This window comes from Heterocephalus glaber, unplaced genomic scaffold (genome assembly GCF_053883595.1).
Source record: "Heterocephalus glaber isolate CG9 unplaced genomic scaffold, H.glaber_assembly_v1.0 deba00001561, whole genome shotgun sequence".
Lineage (NCBI taxonomy): Eukaryota > Metazoa > Chordata > Mammalia > Rodentia > Bathyergidae > Heterocephalus > Heterocephalus glaber.
This window is the reverse complement of record NW_028258349.1, coordinates 4828995-4854171: the sequence shown is the minus strand read 5'-3', so window position 1 is coordinate 4854171 and position 25177 is coordinate 4828995. Positions and strand designations below refer to the sequence as shown.

General features: G+C 39.1%; 1 protein-coding gene and 1 pseudogene across 1 annotated transcript; both read left to right on the top strand.

Annotated features, from left to right (window-relative positions):
* On the top strand, nucleotides 1-23783 carry Or10r2 (olfactory receptor family 10 subfamily R member 2). Its single transcript, XM_087190844.1, is given in 5 exon segments — nucleotides 1-920; nucleotides 19109-19184; nucleotides 19552-19663; nucleotides 20257-20339; nucleotides 23712-23783. Coding segments are annotated over 5 exon segments (1263 nt in total).
* A 974-nt stretch (nucleotides 23784-24757) lies between these two features.
* On the top strand, nucleotides 24758-25177 carry LOC147823979 (large ribosomal subunit protein uL23 pseudogene; annotated as a pseudogene).

Genomic DNA, 25177 nt, shown 5'->3' with positions numbered 1-25177 from the left:
ATGGCTAATTCCTCCTTTGTCACTGAGTTCCTATTGCTGGGATTTTCCAGCCTTGGGGAATTACAGCTTGTGCTCTTTGTGGTCTTTCTCAGCCTCTATCTGATTATCTTGAGTGGAAACCTCACAATCATCTCAGCCATTCACTTAGATAGCAGCCTCCACACAGTCATGTACTTCTCTTTAGGTGTTCTCTCTACTTCTGAGATCTTCTATGCAATTGTCATCCTGCCCAAGATGCTTATCAACCTGCTCTCTGTACTGAGGACTCTGCCTTTCATGAGGTGTGCCACTCAGATGTTCTTCTTCCTTGGTTTTGCTGTTACCAATTGCCTGCTTCTGGGAGTGATGGGTTATGATCGTTATGCTGCCCTCTGCCAGGCTTTGCATTACACCATCCTCATGAGCTGGAGAGTATGTGGCCAGCTGGCAGCAACATGCATCGTTAGTGGCTTTCTAATATCTCTGGTGGGAACAGCTTTGGTCTTCAGCTTCCCTTTCTATGGCTCCAACAAAGTCAGTCACTACTTTTGTGATATTTCATCTGTCATCCATCTTGCTTGTGCTGAAACCTACATCAATGAACTGGTCATCTTCATCTGTGGGGTCCTTGTGCTTGTTGTGCCCTTGATCTTCATCTGTACATCTTATGGCTTCATTGTTCGCACCATCATGAAGATCCCATCAGTTGAAGGCAAGCAAAAAGCCTTCTCCACCTGTGTTTCCCATCTCATTGTGGTCATTGTCCATTATGGCTGTGCGTCCTTTGTCTACCTGTGACCCTCAGCCAAATATACATCAGGCAAAGACAGGCTGGTGACAGTGACCTATACCATCATCACCCCGCTGTTGAACCCCATGGTATACAGCCTCAAGAACAGAGAGGTACACCTGGCCATTCGGAAAGTGATTGGCAAGACTGGGTCTTCTTTTTTTTTTGGTACCAGGGATCGAACTCGGGTCTTTGCACTTGCCAGGCAGGCGGTGAAACCACTGAGCTAAATCCCCGGCCTTCCTTTCTTTCTTTCTTCTTCTTTCTTTCTCTCTCTCTCTCTCTCTCTTTCTTTTTTTGGTACCAGGGATCGAACTATTGTCCCTGCACTTGCACAGCAGGCGGCAAAACCACTGATCTAAATCTCCAGCCCATCAAAACACTTTGCTACAGTACTTACACATTTAAGCTAATTGAGTCTGGGATTATTTAAATCATGGGAGTGTATAGTCTATCTGTGTGGCCTTGAGTGAATTGTTTGACATTTTATAATTTAATATTTTCCTGTGTAAATAAGGGAAAATAATATTTTGTTCTCAGCATTATGGAAAACATTATAAGTATGTGGCAATAAAATATATTTCTCCTCTTCTCTCTCTAGATTTATAGTTTTTAGAAAGGTCTTGATAACCCTCATTTTTTTACTTATATTTTTCTTCTGTCTCATATCTCTTATTGTGCTCTTGCTTATTACAAATGTGTCTAGCTTAAAATGAGTTTTCTGGTATGATTGTGGTTTTGATCTAGTATTACAGCATGTGAGGGAACAATGTTACCACACTAGTAATTAGATAATTGAAGAATTGGACTTTGCCTGCTATGATGGTACACTATTGTAATCTCAGAACTAAGAAGGAGGTTGAGGCAGGAAAATCACTGTAAGTTCAAAGCCAGCCTACATAATGAGTTCAACACCAGCCTGAACTGTATAGCAAGACTTTCATTCAAAAAACAAAACAAAACAAAATTATTGGACATTGATTAAGTCATGGTTTAAACTATGATTCTTCTCTGTATCTAAATTTTAATTTATGGAAAATAAGAGTACTAAAATTTTCCTTTTCTACTTTGCAGCAGTTCTGTATCTAATAGATAATATAAATTTGTAAAACATAAAACTGTAAAATGTAAGACTCACAGTAAAGAAAGCTCTATTCATTGCTGCAAAGAGTTGATTTCATGCAGAATCTCTAACAACGTCCTCAGGCTACCTTTTCTGATCCCTTCTTTGAGTCACTTATATTAACATAGCAAGTCTGTTGCATAAATGAATGGAAAAAAGGATAAACCATCCTGTCTCATCTTGGTTAAAGATATGGACTTTCACTCTGAATTCATTAAGAGGGAACTACTTAGCTTCAAATTTATCATCAGACTATATAATATTAAAGCGAGAAGGGCTTTAGTGGTCATCTGATCCTTCCTTGGTAGGATAGTCCTTCATTGGTATTTCTGATGGAAATCCACTTCCTCTGATTGAACATTAATGATTCCATAAAATGTATATTCCTGCTGTGTTCAGCTCTTATTATTTTCCCTCATTTCAACTTATGTCTGCCTCTGCAATTTTCATAGATTCCTTTTCATGCCACATAGTGATTGCAGGTTCACAGATCTTTGGGACAGTTATGATGATAATCTGAACTTATTTTACTTCTGAGTCCTGGTCTTCACACACCTCACCTGAAGTTGGGTGCAGTCCTCTGGAGAGGCTGCTGCAGCTCACTAATACACTTTTTAAAGGACCATGAATAAAGCTGAAGTTAATATTTCATGTGTGACTTCCTTTTCCAGGATGTAGTATAACTGTATGCTCCCTTACTGTTAGATTTTCAAATTAAAGTATACAAGATAAATAATGATTTTTATGTTGGAAACATACTACATCTGTTTCTATTTTTGTCTCCTTTTCTTCAATTCTTAGATGAGAACATTTCATTTATTGTCAGTTTTTACTAGGTAAATAATTAAGGCATTCCTGGCACTACAAGTCTCTAAATTCATTGTTGGTCACTTCCATTATTTTGTCTTGTTCTTTTTTTTATTCCAAATATAGTTACAATACTCATTTATTAACTAAATACTTTTTTAAGGAATAGAATGTTTTTTTTTTAATGGCTATTTCTTTTCTGGTATTTCAATAACTTCTGCTATTTATTTCTAGTTTATTATGTGTTAATGAGCCAACCTGATTTATAGTTCTATTTTTATGATTAATTACATTTTATTATTGGTTTCTTCTGAATTATGACTGGGGAAAAACTTTCATACATGTGATAGAGATGTTGTCTTTATTTTTATCAGTTTAATTTAATTAGCCTCTTGAAGTTACCCTAAATCATTACTTATTTTGCATGTATGTGACCTGTCTTCTTCTTACAGCACTGAATCATTTACTACATTAGGGTTAATAGACTTTTTACTAATTTTAAGTAATACTGATTTATGAATTTTGTTATGAAGTATATTTTAAATGTTAAATAGAACATTTGGATTGAATGCTGTATGATCAAAAATATGGTAAATATTTAAATATTTAATTTTAAAAATTACTACAACATAACACACATTGTCATTAATTCCTTTCAAAATACTTTCTTCAAACACATTTATTCCATCAATCTTGCCACTTTCTGTAGCAATTCTGGAAGTCTCTTTTGCGTCTTTAGTTGGGTTCTCATTTCTGGCTTGATGTCCTGAATTGATTCAAAACATCTACTTTTCAGGGTCATTTTGGTTTGGGGAAGATCTATAAGTCACTCAGTGCCAGACCCAGTGAATAAGTGAATGAGGGCACACCATAATGTTTTTAAGAGCTTGCCTTTCGGTTGGATGGCACTCAGCAACAGCGTTCACATTTTTGATCACATCTCATAAGGGCACAAAGAACTGAAACTATTTCAGAAAGTGGCAAAAACAATGAGTTAAATGTGTTTGAAGTGAAGGGGAATCTTTTGAGGGAGATTAATGGCAATGTACACTATCTTTACTGTAATATTTTAAATTTAAATTTTCATTGTTATTTTATCATGTGTACTTTAGTACATTTGTGTTTATTGACTTCTCATTATTTTTATAGCAATATTGATTTACGCATTTGTTATGGAGTCTTCTTTTTTTTTTTTTTTTTTTGGTGCTGGTCGCACTCGGGACCTTGAGCTTAGAAGGCAGGCCCCAGAACCACTCGGAGTCTTCTTAATAAGTGGTAAATAGAACTTTTGTGGATTTACCATATATATAGTCTACCCATAAACACACAAATGATAAGTGTGGCATGAGAAACAGCAGCGTTCATTAAGAAGGTCGACAGGGAGGAGGGCACAAGGAGATAGCAAAACAATTATGAAAACAAAAAAATAAGATGGTTGACAGAGTTCTATGCACAAGAAAAAAGTTCAAAATACACCTGTGTAAGGGGAAGAGAACAAACAGCAGTAACCTACTTCATAACACACAAGTACATCTGGATATTTTCTTTACAATTGGGTCACCCAGATGGGTTCAGTGTCTGAATGAGGAAGCCAATTCATATCACTTTAATAAAATATAATAAAAAATGGATTGCAGAATGCTAGGAGAGTAGATGCCAAGAGTTCTCGCTACAAAATGATAACTATGTAAGGTGATGTCTTTGTTAGATTCAATCATCTCATACTGTGTATATACTTCAGAATATTGTTGTACAGGATAAATGTATACAATTTTATCTGTCAAATAAAAATACAATAAAAACCAAAAAATTGATTAACAGAAATATGAAAAATCTGAGTAATTGTGTACTCTGTTCCAAAAGATGTGCCTGCTAATCTTGTGCCCATGTATCTCAGAAATATCAAATCTACAGAAGTTGTTTTCCATTTACAGTTCAGTTTCTATACCTACCTCATCACCCAGTAACAGGAAATGCACAGATCAGCAATAGACTGCAGACTTGCATTTGAGTGGCATTGGTCTCTGTTTCTTCCATGCCCAGATCAAACTGGAGGTTTCCTTTTAGGGCAATTAAATCAAAGATGTTTTGTGCTAGAGACACACAGGGAACCAAGACAGCAAGAAGCTGCACTCAAAGCTGAAGATTTGGGTGCCTTTACAGCATGGAGCATCACCAGTCTCCCACACTCAGCCCCAGGGTGACTGCCAGGCTTCATCAGCTAGGAAACAAGAGGACCACCTTCCGGGGAACTGATGGAAGTTAGGGGTTACCTCAATAAAATGAAGAGCATTGTTTTGTGGGGCTCTTTTGCATGGAACCCTCTAGCTCTCAAACACTTCCCATGCATAGAGAGCTCCCAAACAAGCTTTTTAGTGCTATAATCTGGAAAATATATATAAACAACCGAGAGTTACTAAACATTTAAAAATTGTGAACATATAACATAGAGATCTACATAAAAATGAAAAAATATTCTCTGGGGAAATATAAAACATTCAGAGTATAAAATAATATCTTCCTATAAAATATATTGTATCTGTGAAAGATTCTGTGTATATCATGTGTACTTTTTTCCAATAAAACACTGAAAAGTATAAAATCACTATTGGGTCATCAATGAATTATAAATAAATTAACAACAAATAGGTAAAAAATAGAATATTGTAAATGCTTCATTTCTTACTCCCTGTTATACAACAAAAATGATTTTCTTGGCTTCTAGTATCATGCATTAATATTTGCATAGTTTCAAACATTATCACAAAAGAATTATAAAGAATATGTTCTCGGGCCGGGGATTTAGCTCAGTGGTTCCGTCGCTTGCCTAGCAAGAGCAAGGACCCGAGTTCAATCCCTGGTACCAAAAAAAACCAAAACGAATATGTCTCTAGTATTGGGTGAGGTTTTTTTTACTCCGTATTTCCTTTTTCTGTTTTGGCCTTAGCCACCAGGCTTATTCACTCTTCGCTCCTTCACTTTTAGACTTCATTTATGAAATTACTTTTTTCTCATTTCTAACTGCTTCCTGATCTATCACTGATTTTCAGAACATTTCTTCCTTCAATCGCTCATGACTGACTTCTTTTAAATTCTGACATTTGCTATTATTTCCTGTTTCCTATCACTTTGATTTCTTTTAGTTCATTTTGTAATATTTGGTTGAAGTCTGGACCTACTTTGTGTGCACCTCTTTTGAGCTTCTGCATGTTATGTTCTGTGGGAAGCACACTCTGAGAGAGCTTGGCACGTAGAGGCTTATTATAAATGCACTAGATTATAAATGCATGGGGTGGGGAGGGTATATTTGGTAGAGAGAAGTCAAGTTCAATGCACTCCTTGTAGCAGCTCCAACTGATCCAACAGAGAGCTCTACAGCTAGAATGCCCATTCAGATGTCTCCTGAGCTTTACCCCGAGAGCCTAGGTTTTATCGACCTGAATCCACCTCTGTGTGGGTGTTATCTGCTCCAAGAAAGATTGCTACTTTGAACAAGGTGTCCTTGTTTTTGACCAAACACCTGAGCAGGCTGGGTCAACATGTCCTTATTTGAGGAAAGATCTGGGCAGAACCTCTAGGTTTTCACTACCTAAGCACACAGTTATTTTCTATAGAGATGTTCTATGGCTGTTTCTCTCATAATAACTCGGTGTGGAATGTGAGTATATCTTTGACATTGGCTTTCCTCCACCCTTAAGAAAAGGATCTTGCTCCATGATAACAATCCTAGTTCGCGGTTGTGGGGCTCCCTCTAGTGTTATCATCAGGAAGCATGCAGCTGTTCATTGCAGCCTCTGAACTTTCCTTATACATGTGATAGATGTGGGACTAGATTCAATGTTTTGCATGTGAATAAAGTTTTCTCAGCACCATTGTTAAAGAGGCTATCCTTCCTCCAGAGTATTTTTTGGTTCTTTTGTCAAAGATCAGATGCCAGAATTTCCTAGGATTGTTTCTACATCCTCTATTATGTTCCATTGATCTTAACGTCTCTTGTTGTGCCAGCACTATGCTATTTTTTAATCACTGTAGCTTTTTAATATAATTGAAGTCTGGCATTGTGACATCTCCTGCTTTGCTCTTATTGCCCTGAATTGCTTTTGCTGTTCTTGGTCTTTTCTGGTTCCGTGTCAATTTTAGAATTATTTTTTCTACTTCTGTGAGCAATGCTGTTGGCATTTTGATTGGGATTTCATTAAATCTGTAAAAACTTCAGTTTTGTAAGTATTGCCATTTTAACAATATTGGTTCTGCTTATCCAAGAACAGGGGATAACTGCATTTTCTGATGTTGTCTCTGATCTCTTTTTTCAGAGTAGTGTCATTTTCATTACAGAGATCTTTCACTTCCTTGGTTAATTTCTAAGTATTTGATTTTTCTTGATGCTACTGTGAATGATACTGTTTTCTTAATTTCTTTCTCAGTGGGTTCATTCTTAGAATACAGGTACTCATTGATTTTTATGTGTTGATTTTGTATCCTGCCACATTACTAAATTTGGTTGTCAGCTCCAGGGTCCCTTCAGGGGATTTTTTTTGTCTTCCCTATAAAAAAATCAAGTAATCCCCTGCCTCCATCCCAAGCTTTTAGGGCAGAGAAAGTGAGCCAGTCCCAGCACCCGGAAGGAAGCTCCCCACCTCCATCCCAGGCTCCTAGAGCTGAGAAGCTCAGCTGGTCCGAGCACCTGGAAGGAAGCTCCCCTGATGCCATTCCAGGCTCCTAGGGCAGAGAAGCTCAGCTGGTCCCAGAACCTGGAAGGAAGCTCCCCACCTCCATCCCAGGCTCCTAGGGCAGAGGTGAGCCATGTGGGCGCCAGAAGCACCCCCTCCTGTGGAAATGAGAAGACATGTAAACAAGTCTCAAAAACAGACTTCTGGATCACCTACAGCAACCCCAAAGAGAAACGAGATGGAACAATCTGATACTCAACCACCTGGACTCTCTGAACTGGCAACAAAAGAAGATCTGGGAAAAATGAAATCAGAAATAATTACTCAGATAACAGCAAAGATTTTGCTCATGGTGCAAGATATGATTAATAAATCCAGAGAGGACACAGATAAAAAAATAGAGGATCTGAGGAATATGATGGAATCCCAACATAGGAAACAAATGGAATCCATAAAACAGATACAAACAGATTTCCAAGAGATTAAAAACTCCATCAAAAGTCAGTGCAGCAGAATGAACCAATGTGAGGATAGAATTTCAGATATAGAAGATAAGATTGCAATTAGTGAGGAGGAAAAGAAAAATTGCTTTAAAATTGTAAGGGAACATGAGAAATCAATCCAGCAGCTGCTAGATGATGCAAAGAAAAATAACGTAAGACTGATTGGAGTCAATAAAGAAAGAGGACAGAGTGCAGATGACATAAAAAAACTGTTCACAGAAGTAGTGGCAGAAAACTTCCCAAGCAGGGGAAAAGAACTTGACATACAGATAAGTGAGGCATATAGGACTGACTCCAGCTAGCCTTGATCAAAAAAAATCTACACATAGGCATATAATAGTTAGGATTCCAGAAATCCAACAGAAGAACAAAATTCTACAAGTAGTGAGAGAAAAAAACCAAATCACATACAAAGGAAAGCCCATCAGAATAACAGCAGACTTCTCAGTGCAAACCCTCAAGGCAAGAAGAGCTTGGAGTGATGTATTTCAAGCCCTAGAGGAAAACAGCCTCCAACCCAGATTGATGTACCCTACAAAACTATCTTTCAAAATTGATGGAGAAATAAGATACTTTCACGACAAAGAGCACCTCAGGAACTTCATGAATACCAAACTGGCACTCCAAAAAATTTTAGACAACTCCTTAGGAAAAGACAATGAGGATCACAACCCCAGGAAACCCAGCAGAATGAATCCATGACAAGGCTTTTAAAACTTTTAACTTCATCTCCCTAATGAGTGTATAATTTAATCTTATTATTGTACTGATTAGTATTTTTCTGATTCTAGAGTTGCACACCTTTCCTTGTGCTATACTGGCTATTTATCATCTTCTTACGTCTACATTTTAATTGAGTTGTCTATTAATGAGCTCTAAGAATTCTTTATATATTCTGGTCATAGGTTATATGTATTGTAAACATGGCTGTTTAAGGACTACTTTTCATTTTAATCATGTCATTTAAAGTTCTAAATTTTGGTGGAATCTCATTTATCAGTTTTTTTCTTTTATACATCATGTTTTTTGTATCCTAGGTAGTTCTTGCCTACCCTGAATTCATAAACATTTTCCCTTATAATTTCTTCTTAAAGTTTTATACATTTAGGATTTCTTATTTAGGTTCATAGATCCCTTCCATTTATTTTCATGTATGGAAAAAAAGGATTGAGGTTAATTTTTTATATACAGATACCAGGTGTTCTAGTGCCATTTGCTGAAAACACTATCTCTTCCTTGGCTCTTGAATTGAGTTTATATTCTATAAAATGCTAATATTAAATAATCTTTCAAAACTCAGTGAACCATATATGTGTGGTTCTATTTCTAGATTCTCTGTTTTATTCAAATGATCTATATGTCTTTCCTTACACCAACACTGCCTTGATTACTGTAGCTTTAGAAGTCTTAAAATTGGGTGCTAAACATCTTCCAACACTGTTTTTGTTTTTGTTTTTAACTTTTCTATGTCCTTTGTACTCCTACATAACTTTTAAATTTCAATATCCAATTCTTCATTTATAGCAAGTATACACAGACCTGAATTTTTATATATATATATCTTGTGTTTTCTAACCCCACTAAATTCAAGTACAAGTTCTAGGGGCTCCTAGAGATTTCTTAGTATTTTCTCTGTAGATGATCATTTCATCTACATATAAAGATTTTGCTTCTGCCGTGCCAATCCTATCCTAGTTGTGTCATTTTATTGCCAGACTATTTTGGTGGGGACTAGGTTACAAAGTTTAATGGACAGATAAAGAGTAAGCATATCTGCCCTTGTTCCCCACCTTAAGGAGAAAGCATTGTATCTTCTCCATTTATATAAGGCATTCTCGTTGGAAGTATGGAGTACATGTCTTTAATCTGTTGAGAAGCTTCTGTTCTACTTCTAGTCTCCTGATAGGTTTTACCATGAACAGCTGTAGAATTTAATGTAATACTTTTTCTCCAACTAGTGACAGGATCATGTGGCTTTTTCCTTTCCTCTGTTAAAATGATGGCTTTTGAGGGTGGATCTTCCAATGATGAACCAACACTGCCATCCCTATAACAAAACCACTTTCTACATCCTGCCAGGTCTGACTTCCAATAGTTTGTTTTGTTAAACAAATTTCTATTTATGTTCATACTTTTTTTTCTTCTATTATCTTTATTCCTTTTTAGGATTAGCACAATGTTTAGTTCCTAAAATGAGGGGAGAAGTGTTCCTTCTTTGTTCTGCTTTAATTGTTTGATATAATTTATCAGTTAAAATGTTTATGAGCCTGCTGTTGTCATATAGGTAGGTTTCCAAGCTAAGAATATACTTTCTTTAATAGGTGCTATTCAAATTTTACATTTCCTCCAGAGTTAGTTTCATTAATTTGTCTTCCAAGGTACTTCGTGGAAGTTGTCAAATTTATTTCAAAAAAGATTTTTGTAATATGCTTTCTATATCCTTTTAAATTCTGTAAAATCTGTGGTAATGTCTCCTAGATCTTAATATTGTAATTTTAAAAATGTTTAACTGATATTGTGTAACAGGAAGAAAAGGTCTAAAAGACCAGGGGAATTGGGAGGGGTAGGGGAAGGGAAAAAGGGAAAGGAAAAAATATGAGAAGAGGGAAAAAAATGGAAACAAGGTCTTTGCAAATAGGGAAGGGTGGAGGGGGTGAAGGGAGGGCAAGGGAAGGGGAAAAAAAATAAGAACCAAGATACTCGTGTAAAAGTACAAGATCCCAATGATGAATGTAACTGTATTTTATACTGAAAATGTACCAATAAACTTAATCGGAAAAAAAAATCAAGTAATCTCCTAATAATGATAATTTGACTTCTTGCTTTCCTATATGTATTTTATTTCTTTTTCTTCCATGGCTTTCCTGGCTGATGTTTCCAGTACTATATTGAACAGGAAAGGTGATAGTTGGCATCCTTCTCTTTTTCCTTATTTTAGAGGAAAAGCTTTCAGCTTTTCTCTATTTCACATGATATTTCATATATATTTTAAAAATTGTTCTAGTTCTATCATCTTATGAGATTACTCTAAAACGATTTGAATTCTATTGTTAATTTGAATTCTATTGTTTAATTATATACACTAAATTAAATATTGTAGGACATATGTATTGTAGATATTCTGTGATTTCTGTTTTCTCAATAAAGCCTTTTTTTGAGACAGACAGAGCTTTGCAATGTTGCCCATGCTGGCCTTAAATTCAAGAGTTTCCTGTCTCAGATGCTTAAGTAGCTGGGATCAGTAGTTTCTTTTAATGATAATGAGCTTTTTAATACTTATTAAATTAAATTCATTTTTTTCTTTTATATTTAGTGTTTCCTGTGTGTTAGCTAAGAAATCATTTCCTAAACCAAAATTAGAGAAAAATTCCTAGGTGGTCATGGCAGCACAGGCCTACACTACCAATGTTCCAGGAGACTGAGTATCACAAGCTTGAGCCGAGTCTGAGGAACTGAGCAACTTGAAGCCCTGTCTCAAAATAAAAATATTTTTAAACAGACTTGGGTTGTAGCTCAGTGCAAAGGACCTGGGTTCAATCTCCAGCACAAAAAAAGAGAAGAAACAAAGAAAGAAAAATTCCTTTATATGTTTCATCTTTTAAGCAAATATATTGACACGATTTATGTACAATAAAAGGTACCCATTTAAGTATATAATTTGACATATTTTGAAAAGTGTGTACATATATATAGCTACTACTGTGATACAGATGATTTCCATCACTTAAAACTTTCTCCTTCATGTCCCATCCCAGTCAGACCCCTTTAGCACTACCACCCCAAGAAAACCAGCGACTGGTTTCAGTTAGCAAAATTTAGTTTGACATTACTAGAATCCCATCTTAATGCAATGATGTAAGATTCAGTTTTTGCGTTTTGGCTTCTTAGTTGGCAGGTTTTCTTTTTTTCTTTTAGTACTTTGACTATATTGTTCCACTCTCTTCTGGCTGTATAGTTTCTGCTGAGAAATTCCACTGTATTATAACATATGATTTTTGTACAAATAAATTTATGAAATGTTCAGAATCCAGTTAAGAAGGTACAGTACTCCAGATGAATGAAAAACTGACAATAGTTAATAATATATAAGAAGAGTACTTTCATTTTGATTATTATCAACCCTCACCCAGGCTTCTGTAGCTAGTATGATATATTCTCTGTATAAGTGGGCATAGTTATTATGCTTTCAAATAATGATCTACTAATTTCAATACTGCATTATATTATATCAGTTGGGCATTGGTTACTTTCTTTAGAATGGGTTTTATTTTTCTGACTTGCTTTAGGTGAATTAATTTGAGATTTTACCGAGGACTTGATAAATATCATGTAGAAACTCTGTTACACTAATTTGATAATTGTTAACCTTTTAATTTTAGCATACAAGTAACTTTGCTAGACTCTGCCTGAAAGCTTGCTCTCTCAGGTATTTCATATCACTATTTAATTATTTTACATTTCTGGATTTCTATGTGTATATTCCACATATGTGTAGTTCAGGCATCAGGCAGAGATTTCGCCAAATTAATAAAGAGAAATTAGAGTCTGTTATAGTTTGTGTCTAGATGTCCTCCCATAGTCTCATGTAGTCATAGGGGTTTTTCAGAAGTGGCTGAATCTAGAGAGTGAGATGCTGGGATTAACAGTGTGTGTTTACTAAATAAATCTACTGAGTGGCTTGGCACCACCCTGAACCCTGTAGTCTGGATAAATTAAAAGGGGCAGAAAGACCTTGTTAAGGTCCCTTGTGGCTTTGCTACCTTTGGTCCTCCATGAACTGTTGCCCCTCTGCCATGTGCCATCCTGCCTTGAAGGCAGTCAATTATGGATTGAAGCCTCTACAAACTGTGAGCTAAAAAACTTTTCCCCTTTTAATGTTGGGTGTCAGGTATTTTTTTTCAGCAATGAGAAAAATTAAAACAGAGTCAGGCTCTCTCTCTCTCTCTCTCCTCCCTCCCTCCTTCCCTCTAGCTTCTCATGTCAGAAAGTTTGTTAGTCTTCTTTCTATATTTTATCTTTTTCACAAAGAGTACTTCCTATGGTCTATGTTCACATTGAAAATTATATCAAGCTGGGCATGATGATGCATGCACATAATCCCAGCACTGTGGGAGGATGAAGTAGGAGGACCACAAGTTTGAACCCAGCCTGGGCAACATAGAGAGAATCTTTCTCAGAATAAAGAATAAAGAACTTGAGATGTAGCTCAGTAATTCATATCTATCTACCTCTCTCTCTCTCTCTCTCTCTCTCTATATATATATATATATATACACATATATATATATCAAAGTGACATTCATCTTGCATACAGTACTTAATCTTCTTACAAATATTGACTATATTCCAGAATCTGCATGCTTTTATACTAACTCCAGTGCCTTGAAGGAGTTCTCCACTGTGTTTTATTCTAGAATTTGTAGTTATTAAGAAAAATCATTGCTCCTCTGGGGGCTTAGTGAGATCAAAAGCAGAATTCCTATTCACCATTAATTCCAGTGGGCCTAGGGGCTGAGGATTTAGCTCAGTGGTGTGATGCCTGCGTTGCAAATGCAAGGTCCTGAGTTTGATCTCTGCTACCAAAAAAAAAGTAAATTAATTCCAGTGAGCCTTATTGATGGTTTAATCCCATCACTTTAATAAAAGATTATGCTACTTAATTTTTTCTAATTACTGTTTAATCATTTATTCATTTGGATGCAAATGCAAGACATATGAAGTTTGGATAATATTTTTAAAAGAAAATTTAATTCTAGAAACGTTATGCTTTCCTATCAATAGATAGTTTAAAAGAGTCAAGAGACTGAGAGCAGAGTTATTGATTTCAGAAATGTATGGGAATGACTGAGAGTCATGATTTAAAAAAAATACACAGCTACTGTGGTGAGTGAGACCAGAAACTTGAATGTAACTCCTATAATATAGTGTCATGATTCAGGTTTCTACTATTTTGATTCTCTGAAGAGGCAAGAATTTTTTTAAAGTGACCATAAATTTACTTTCTATTTTACCCACTCTGAGGAAGGTCAGGAAGAGGATGAAGGTGAAATACAAGAGAACAGATGGCTAAGAAAACAAACTGTATCTTGTGATGTCGATCTATGCTTCAGAATTTACCTGCAGCTTATCACTTGATCTTTTACTGCATGCTTAGAGGATTTAATTTCCTGTTTCTTTACTGAGTCTAGTATGAGTTGAATTTTCCTTTTTTAAAATTTTTGTTACAAAACAATTCATCTAGAAATCAATTCAAATACTTCTGTCAGAGGACTAAATCTACCTCCTCCACTCCTTGCCATAAGACTAGAAAAAAAGCCTGTAAAATCAATTACATATTGTTACAACTCTCATCTACAGAAAGAATCTTGATTAAATTCCATTTGTAGGGGCATAAGATGAAGAATTGCTCAGCCTTTTGAATCAAATCACTAAGACTGTGTGTTTAAGGATTTTAATCACCACTTTTTTGTTATTTAGATAAAGTCAGCCTATGGGAAACAAACAAAATAGCACTTATAGTAAAGCTAAGTCAATGAAATGGAGAAAGAACAAAGCTTTATTTATTCAACAAATATGCATTCAACATTTAATATGCATCAGGTCATATTCTAGGAAATAGGGCTAAATCATTTAGCAAAACATGAAAAAAAAAAAGTCACCCAATAGAGACCAACATAGAGAAAGGTACAGGAAAAAATACAATCATAATTGAAACATAAATTGTGACATAGTATGAAGAAAAAAAGGTAACTTAAGAGGCTGTTTCTCAGAGGTTGATCTATGAATTGAGACTAAGCATAATGATATGATCCAAGTCCCTGAATTGAGCCATATCTAATCATATCTGTCTTGAAAGTCTAAGACTTTTAAACCAATAAATTTGCTTTTCTCATGTTAGATTATATTGGGCATCTTTCACTTGGAAAATGAAGGTATTCAGCACTCCCCAGCCCTTTTGACACCATGGACTGATTTCCTGGAAGAAAATTTTTCCATGGAGGAGATGGTGAGGGGGGATGGTTTCAGGATGGTTGAAGTGTTTTACATTTATCGTGCACTTTACTTTTATTCTTATTACATTGTGTCCTTCATTTTTACCATTCTTATATTAGATTATAATAAGGAGTGTCCAACCTAGATCTCTTGTATGCACAGCTCACAGTGGGGCTAGTGTTCCTATGAGAATCGAACACAGACACTGATCTGACACAGGTAATAAACCCAGAGCTATGTAGAGGGGCCCTAAGTACAGATGAAGTTTTGCCTGCCAATCACCTTCTGCTGTGTGGCCTGGCTCTAACAGGCCACTGATCAGGACTGGTCTGTGGTTTGCTGATTTAGAACCTGTGGAGGTATTTTCTCAATATACGAGAGAGAGAGAGGGAGAGAGAGAGAGAGAGAGAGAGAGAGGGAGAGAATATAAAGAATTGGCTCATTGGCTCATGTAATTATGGAGTATGGAGCCTGAGAAGTCCCTGAAGCAGCAACCTGGAAAGCATGGAAATCTGGCAGTGTGAGTTTAGGTCTGAGTCTCAGTGTCAAAGAAGGAGAAGACCAAAGTCACAGCTCAAAGACAGGCAGTGAAGAGAATCCTCCCTGACTCAGCCTTTGTTGTGATCAGGCTTTAAACAGATCAGATCAAGCTTGGCTCCACTGAGGATGGCAATCCAGGAAGGCAAATCCAGCTGGAGTACTTAACCAAAAGTCTGGGCCCTCTGTGGATCAGTCGTGTGAAAATATTAAAGTTAACCATCATATTTTATCAGATTTCATATTACACAGTCACACTGAGGCCTAAGTATCCCATACCAGTTTTTTCATTATATGTAATAGACACATTTATTTTTCAGTTCAAGAACGTTTTCTGATATTATGCCTCAGATATTTTGTTTTAATTCCCTTCTTTAAGATTTCATATTTTATAATGATTTTTAATTCTATCTTTGATATACAGCATCTTCTGTTTGTTCATTTATTATTTTTTTGCCTTTTATGTGATGAAGTATTTCTGATATATTCTTTCTAACAATTTAGGGTAGAGAGAAAAGCAATATAAAGAAACTTGTGAGCATTTATTTCACAGATTTCTGAAGACTATAAATTAGGAAATTAGAATTGCTTTTGTGAGACCTAAATAACTCCATTTTAAAATTTGACTCCATCTTAGAATAAGGCAGCAAAGTGGCCTTGACATAAATTCCTCTTCACTGAAGTCAACTATTCTCCTAGTCTCCTTTGTGCCCATAAAGTAATGATAAAATGTCCTTGCTCTGGGACAACAGATAAAAAAAGGACACAGCTCCTAACTCAATCCTCTGTTTGCCCAGAAAACAGACACTCCCGGGCCCATTATCTATGTGCTGACCATGAACATTCTGTCAATGAGCTGATTGTTCCTTTTTTATAAAATCTACATGTAGCCGCCCCTCAATCCCCCTCCCCGTACACCCCATACTTGCTAAATATCAACCAGTCATGTAACTGCTAAATAAAAAATCCCTAAACCTTGCTATAGCCACAATAAAAACCCTGCTGATTTAAAATTCGGGGCTCTCAATCCTGATCTGCTGTGCCGGTGACGGTTGTGAGTCCCTGCTCGAGCTTGAATAAATGACCCTCGTGTGTTTGCATCGGAATTGGCTCCCTGGTGGTCTTTGGGGACTTCGCGATCTGGGCACAACATTTGGGGGCTCGTCCTGGATCCCCAAAACCCCCAGGACCTCTGAACTGGAGGGTCAAAACTGGCCAGTGAGTGTCTCTGTGTTTGCAAAGTTGTCTGTCTGTAATTCGGGGGCCCAATTATTTCTGAGTAGGTCGGCAAATGGTCTAAGCGGATGCGCTGGTGGGCCGCCGACCCAGGGTCTTGGAAGACATTCCTGGCGACAGTGGTCAACCCACCACCAATGTTGACACTATCAATACTTCTTTTCCTTTGTCCCGGCCCGACTGGGACTTCAACACAGCAGAAGGTAAGGAGAGGCTCCGGGTCTATCGCCAGGCTCTGTTGGGAGGTCTCAAGGTAGGGGATGTACAACAGGGGCCGAACAAAAGCCCTGCAGCCTTCCTAGAAAGAATTCAGAAAGCCTTCTGTAGGTATACTCCTATGGATCCAGAAACAACTGAGACAAAGGCGGCCGTTATCATGCATTTTGTCAACCAGGTGGCGCCAGATATTAAGAGAAAGTTACAGAAAGTAGACAGACTGGGAAAAGAGTATTCAGGACTTAGTGGTAGTGGCAGAGAGCGTGTATAACAATAGAGAAACTGCAGAAAAAAGACAGGCAAAAGCTGGTGATTGGCAAACTAGGAACCTAGCTTGGATCCTTCTTGCCACCACTGCGGGAGAGCCGAAAGAACGTGAACATCATCTGAGAAAGATTGCAGCAGAAGGACAAGGTAAAGGGGAACATAGGGATCACCCCCCATTGAGAAAGAACCAGTGTACTTATTGCAAGAAAAAAGGCCACTGGGCCAGAGAATGCCCTAAGAAGCTGGGAAGCCACCCCAAGGCCCTTATCCTGGCTATGGATGAACTGAGTGACTAGATGGGATGGAGTTCGGTACCCCTCCCCAAGCCCAGGGTAACCCTAAAAGTGGAGGGGAGACCTGTCGAGTTCCTAGCAGACACAGGGGCTCAACATTCGGTTCTGCTTAAACTTCATGGCCATGTTTCTGACAAAACTTCCTGGGTCCAAGGAGCCACAAGCATGAAAAAGTATTCATGGACTACCCGAAGAACGGTAGACTTGGGAGTGGGCCGGGTAACCCACTCATTTATGATTATACCTGATTGCTCCTATCCTTTACTTAGAAGAGACTTGCTCACTAAGTTAGGAGCCCAAATCTATTTTCAGTCCGGGGGTGCAGAAGTCTTTAACCAAGAGAGAAAGCCCATCCAAGTGTTAGCTATGAGCCTTGAGGACGAATATCTGCTACACCAGGGGCAACCCCCCCCCCCTTAATTCGGACGTGAAACAATGGCTTGCCATATTCCCGCAAGCATGGGGCTGGCCACACACAGGACACCTGTGTTTGTAGAGATAAAGCCAGGGGCAGACCCTGCACAAGTTCACCAATACTCCATGTCTCCAGAGGCCCACAAGAAAATAACTCCACACATCAGGAGGCTACTTCCCCAGGGAATTCTAAGGTCATGCCAGTCAGCCTGGAATACCCCCTTGTTGCCAGTACGGAAACCTCATTCAAATGATTACAGACCAGTACAGGACCTCCATGAAGTAAACAAGAGGGTCATAGACATCCACCCTACGGTACCTAATCCATATACCCTCCTGAGTTCTCTGCCCCCGAACCACCGATGGTACACAGTCTTAGACCTCAAAGATGCCTTCTTCAGCCTCCCACTGGCACCCAAAAGCCAACATATCTTTGCATTTGAATGGAGCAACCCAGAACAAGACATCAATGGACAGCTAACCTGGACCTGATTGCCACAGGGATTCAAGAACTCTCCCACTATCTTTGACGAGGCTCTGCATGAAGACCTGGGTGAGTTCCGCCTCCAGAACCCCCAATTAACTCTGTTACAATGTGTAGATGATCTCCTTATAGCAGCTGAGATGCGAGAGGACTGTTAACAGCTGAAGAAAAGACTATTAAAAACAAAGAAAAAATTCTTGCCCTACTGGTGACCCCCTTTGGCTGCCAAAGAAATTGGCTATTATCCACTGTCCCGGGCACCAAAAGAGTGATACTCTGATTGCTCGAGGAAATAATTTGGCCAACCAGACAGCTCGAAAAATAGCTCTAGAGACTGATCTGACACTAACCACTCAGCTGCCAGATCCAAAAAGTGCTGCCTTGCCAAAAAAACCCCAATATACTGAAGAAGACTTAAAATGGATGAAACAATTACCCATGCCCCAATGCCTCAACAGGTGATAAAAATCCTCTGATTGTAAAGTCATCCTGTCTGAAACACTGGGAGAGCAAGTTCTCTCCAAAATACACCAAGCCACCCACATGGGCACCCAAAAGATGCAGGACCTCCTGAGACATGCAGAGATAAAGATTCGAGAAGCTAATTCCAAGATTGAGCATATTGTTGCCACCTGCAAAGCCTGCCAACTGACCAATGCTATCTCAAATAAGGCTAACCCTGGCAGCAGATTGAGAGGAGACTGACCTGGTGTATACTGGGAACTAGACTTTACTGAGGTATGACCTAGAAGATATGGTTACAGATACCTGCTAATCTTATAGATACTTTTTCAAGATGGACAGAAGCTTTTCCTACCAAACATGAGACAGCAAGGATTGTGGCCAACGTTGCTAAAAGACATCTTGCCAAGGTATGGTTTCCCAGTAATGTTAGGGCCAGACAATGGACCCGCCTTCATTTCCAAGGTGAGTCAAGGTTTAGCGCAGATACTGGGGGCAAATTGAAAATTACATTGTGCATACAGACCTCAGAGTTCAGGACAGATAGAAAGAATAAATAGAACCCTAAAAGAGACCTTGACTAAATTAACCTTAGAGACTGGCGGTGGCTGGGTGACTCTCCTACCCTATGCCCTCTATAGGGTACACAATTCACCCTATAAGATGGGGCTAACCCCTTTTGAGATCATGTTTGGGATACCTCCTCCCATTATCCCTAACCTTCAATCTGCGGTACTTGCTGAATTTGATGATCAAAAACTGTTATTCTTCTTAAAGAGCCTCCAGCTTGTTCATGAAGACATCTGGCCTAAATTAAAAGCCCTGTACAAGTCCAGACCACCCCCAAGCCCCATCGCTACCGACCAGGGGACTGGGTCTTTGTCCAGAGGTATCGACAGAAAAACCTCGAGCCTCGCTAAAAAGGACCCCATGTTACTGTCCTGACCATGCCCACCACTCTCAAAGTCGACGGGATCACCTCGTGGATACATTACACTCACGTCCACCCCACAGATCCACACGCCATTTTAAAAGACTTCATCCCATCATGGCAGGTGTCCAAAGACTGAGACAACCCACTCAAACTCAAACTGCGTCGTCGTTAGTCATAATTATGGTAACTGTACTTTTAACATCGGTAATGAGAAGACAAAACCCACATGCTCCTCTAAACTTAACCTGGGTTATCATTAGTACCCCCACGGGTGACATTGTTAATAGTTCATCTAAATTGGCTCCACCGCTAACCTGGTGGCCTACCCTAGATTTGGATTTGTGCTTACTAGCAACAGGGACCTGGGATATCGGGGATTGGGAGATCGGAGATGGGAGAAAGCCTAAATGTAAACCATGCAATAAGAGCCTGGATCCCTCCACCTGAACCATATCCCTACCCACGGCCCCAAAAAGACTAGACCCTGGGTGTAGCCAACCCGCTCAGAGAAATGCTTTGCGAAGTACCCCTTTCTATGTTTGCCCTAGAAAAAGACATTCGTGAACTCGAACAAAAAATTGCGGGAGAGCTGATAACTTCTACTGTGCGACATGGGGATGTGAGTCCACAGGTACTGTCCCATGGAGTCCTCCCGTCAAAGATGATCTAATCTCCCTAACAAGAGTCCCTGGACCCAACGGCTTTCAAATGAGCCATGGTAAAAGTAACTTCATGGTCCTTAGTGGCCCATGCACGGGATTCCTCTGTAACCCAGTTAGACTTTCATTTACCAACTAAGGCAAAAGATATACCAGATGGGAAATGGGCTGAACATGAGGACTCCGCCTATATCAAGATGGTCATGACAATGGGCTATTATTCACTGTAAGACTAAAAATAGAACCATATGTCGTGGGGCCTCCCCAACAGGTTGGGCCAAATTCTGCACTAATCCCACTGTTCCCCCCACTCCTCCTAGGTCCACCAAGCCCCCTTAGCTCCCCACACAGGCTGTCACCAGGACTGGGAGGGTCAACCAAAATCAAAAGGCAGAAAGAGCTGACCAAGGCCAGGATCCCCTATGGGGACTGATAGTTCACACCTTCAAGGCCCTAAATGCCTCTAGGCCTGACCTCACTCAGTCCTGCTGGTTATGTTATGATGTCAAACCCCCTTACTATAAAAGAGTAGCTTACCTAGACAATTTCACTGAGTCAGATAGTCCAACCCAATGTAGATGACAACAAAAGGGGATAGCCAGGCTAACCCTGCAATCTGTGACTGGTCATGAAATTTGTGTTGACAGTGCCCCGGCCACTCACCAACACCTTTGCAACTGAACCTATCAGTCTAGTCCAGAAAAATACCTTGTACCTCCTTCTGATAGGTGGTGGGCTTGCTCCACTGGGCTCACCCCTTGTGCACATAAAAAGGTACTCAACCAGACTGGGGACTTTTGTGTACTAGTACAATTGGTTCCTAGGCTATTATATCATTCAAAAAAAGATATTTTTAGTCATCTGACTGAGGCCCCAGGTAAAGTCAAACGAAAACCTATAACAGCCATCACTTTGACAGTTCTCCTAGGTTTAAGATTAGCTGGGACAGGAACAGGAGTCTCATCGTTGGTGTTACAAAACAAACATTACAATGATTTGAGAGCAGCCATAGACATAGATATTAAAAGACTAAAAAGCTCCATCTCCCACCTACAAGAGTCACTGACCTCTCTGGTGAAAGTAGTGCTCCAGAATCGGAGTGGGCTAGATTTAATCTTTCTACAACAAGGAGGGCTCTGTGCTGCCTTAGGTAAAAAATGTTGTTTTTATGTGGACCACTCAGGAGTGGTCAAAAAATCTATGACAGAGGTTAGAAAAAGTCTAGCTAAACAAAAATGAAAACAAGAACAGAATCAAGGTTGGTTCGAGTCCTAGTTCAATTCTTCTCCCTGGTTGACCACTCTAATCTCTACCCTGTTGGGACCACTACTCATCTTGTTACTTCTATTGACATTTGGACCTTACATACTTAACAAGTTGGTATCCTTCATCAGAGAACACATTAACACAGTACAGCTAATGGTACTCAGATCCCAGTACCAACCAGTTTCTGAAGACCTAATAAAAATAACTCCCAGAGGCCCATGATTGGTCCTCTTTAGCTTCATGAGAAGGGGGGAATGTGAGACCTAAATAACTCCATTTTAAAATTTGACTCCATCTTAGAATAAGGCAGCAAAGTGGCCTTGACATAAATTCCACTTCACTGAAGTCAACTATTCCCCTAGTCTCCTTTGTGCCCATAAAGTAATGATACAATGTCCTTGCTCTGGGACAACAGATAAAAAAAGGACACAGCTCCTAACTCAATCCTCTGTTTGCCCAGAAAACAGACACTCCCGGGCCCATTATCTATGTGCTGACCATGAACATTCTGTCAATGAGCTGATTGTTCCTTTTTTATAAAATCTATATGTAGCTATCCCTCAACACCCCCCCCGTACACCCCATACTTGCTAAATATCAACCAATCATGTAACTGCTAAATAAAAAATCCCCAAACCTTGCTATAGCCACAATAAAAACCCTGCTGATTTAAAATTCAGGGCTCTCAATCCTGATCCGCTGCGCCAGTGACGGTTGTGAGTCCCTGCTCGAGCTTGAATAAATGACCCTCGTGTGTTTGCATCGGAATTGATTCCTTGGTGGTCTTTGGGGACTTCGCGATCTGGGCACAACACTTTCATATGGCATTTACTGGAAAATCTGAGTCCCACAATTGTGTAACAAACAAATTCTGTAAACTTGACTAGCCTCAATATCTTATTTTTTTGATACCGGGGATCAAACTCCAGGCCTTCCGCTTGCGAGACAGGCTGCAGAACCACTGAGCTAAATCCCTGGCCCTACTCTGAAACATTTTAGAGGCCTTTGGACAGATTTCCTTAAAGAGTAATGTAGCATCAAGGCTGGAGATAGTTAATATCCTGTGAAGAAATGTTTATTCAAGAAGATGCACTGAGCAAACCAGGTGACCGAGAAACCTACAAACTCAGCTGCTATTAGAAAGGAAGGTTGTGGCCGGGGATTTAGCTCAGTGGTTACGGCGCCTGCCTCGCAAGCGCAAGGTCCCGAGTTCGATCTCAGGTACCAAAAATAAATAAATAAATAAACATAGGCATCCTCTTTAAAAAAAAAAAAGGAAGGTTGTGAACATTTGAAAACTGCTGGACCTAGCAGTAGCTGTTGTTTGGTCTCTGTTGGTTGTCTGTGACAATTGTTGGTATATTTGGCGGGGAGAGACTCTGAGTCAGGAACTGTCTCATTTGGGATTTTTTGCTGCTCAGAGGGCGGCTGTTGAAAACTGCTAACAGGGAGTTTGCTGGGAGCCACGGAAGTGGGAAAGACTGTTAGTAAGTGCCTTCCATTCTCTCTGCCATCCCCTTGTGCCACTCATGAAACCTGAAGGGAGCATAGAGAAGGTGGATTTTTCCCATATTATCTCATGAAGGAGTGTGATTAAAAATTTTTCTAAGCAATTTGAAGGTCTAGAAACTCTGTTGCCTGAATCCAGCAATAGAGAACTTGACTTTTAGCCCTATTTCAAATCCAAGGTAGGGAAACACTGGTACACAGCTATAAATAGGCTCATAATTGATCTTTTTCCAGATGCAAGCCTCTCTCAGCTATCTTGACTCAGACTGTCAGTGAGCTGCAGGTATAGAGGGAATAATTGGGAAAGCTACCCAAGCTCTCCAGGATGTTTTAGCCTCAATAGTTTACTCCTCTTTTCTACCCCTCAGACAGGCAGTTGGTTGGCAATCTTCCCATTTTCAGAAGGGTAGGGAAAAGCAGATTATCATCTCTACAATATGCTCCTAAACACTCTACAATTTTCCTTCAGACTCACATCTGAGCTTTATTACTTGAAGATTTCAGCTTTCCAGAGAAAACATCACTCTATGTCCTTCCATGTTCCTCCTGTCAATCTCCTTTCCTTGCAGATTCATCTGAATCTGCAGATTCTGGATGAACCTCGGCTAAAAGGGAGAGCTTCAGTTCTTCACTGGCAATGATTAAGCCAGGTTTATTTGTGCTGTGAAGCTCAAGGAAGAAGAAAGTTTCTCTCTAATGGGAAAGACTTCAGCAAAGACTGCCTTGCCTTAACTCCTATAATAGAGACTTTCTGTGTTCATTTTCCTTTCCTTAATTTACAACAGCCTTTACCATCTTAATGAGTGCTCGGGGAAACTTGGAGTGAAAACCAACTAATGGCCAATGTCAATTCTTTTTTTTTTCCTTTTCCTCTTTTCCCTACTGGACCTGTGAGATTTGGATTCATGCATCCCCTTTGACTATTGAGAAAAGATGGACCTAGTCCAAGAATAATGTTGCAATAATGGGTCCCTGGAGTTTTGAGAAGTGTGACTATCAACCAACATATTGAGGGTATAACTAATAAGAGACAAAAAAGTTTTTCAGTAATGCTTTGGGGAACAATTCTCAGGATTCTCAGTAGAGAAGGTAGGAATACAGCTTTGAGCATTGACATATCAGCAGTATAAAGGAGTGGAATAGTCTTTTCAAAATAGAAATGGTTATGGTAATACTAGGTTTACTGGATTCAGCTAGGGAACATAAAAAATGGAATGAAGACAGTATTTGAATCTTCAGATAAAGAGGTGATAGTCATCAGCAATAATTTTAGAAATGCTCTAATTTTCTCATGAGCTTTAGTCTACCTATCTAGTGAATTAGTGGTGGTGAAAAAGTATGTCAGGGAAGACATCATCTATAAGATAATTGTTTTATTAGTATTTTATAGTTTTTTAATGATTATTAATGGAAGATAGAAAAGGGCTTAGGGGAAGATAAAATATTACAAACCATGCTGTAATAGGCACAAGGAGGGCTTCTACCAAGTGTCATGAAGTATCCTCTCTGGAGCTGGTGGTGCTGACTCCCTCTATTATCTCTGAAAGGCTGAAACCTTTAGGAAATTTTCCCTGGATAATTTAAAAATAAAAGACAGATACCCCTTTTCACCAAGATGGCGCGGAAGGCAAAGAAGGAAACTCCTGCCCCTCCCAAAGCTGAAGCCAAAGCAAAAGCTTTGAAAGCCAAGAAAGCAGTGCTGAAAGGCATCCACAGCCACAAAAAGAAGAAAATCTGCACGTCACCCACCTTCCGCTGTCCCAAGACACTGCGGCTCCGGTGGCAGCCGAAATACCCTTGGAAAAGCGCCCCCAGGAGAAAAAAGCTTGACCACTATGCCATCATCAAGTTCCCCCTGACCACAGAGTCAGCCATGAAGAAGATAGAGGACAACAAGACACTCGTATTCATTGTGGATGTCAAGGCCAACAAGGACCAGATCAAACAAGCTGTGAAGAATCTCTGTGACATTGATGTGGCCAGGGTCAGTACCCTAATCAGATTGGGATCATCTAAACTGAGTCCAGCTGGCTAA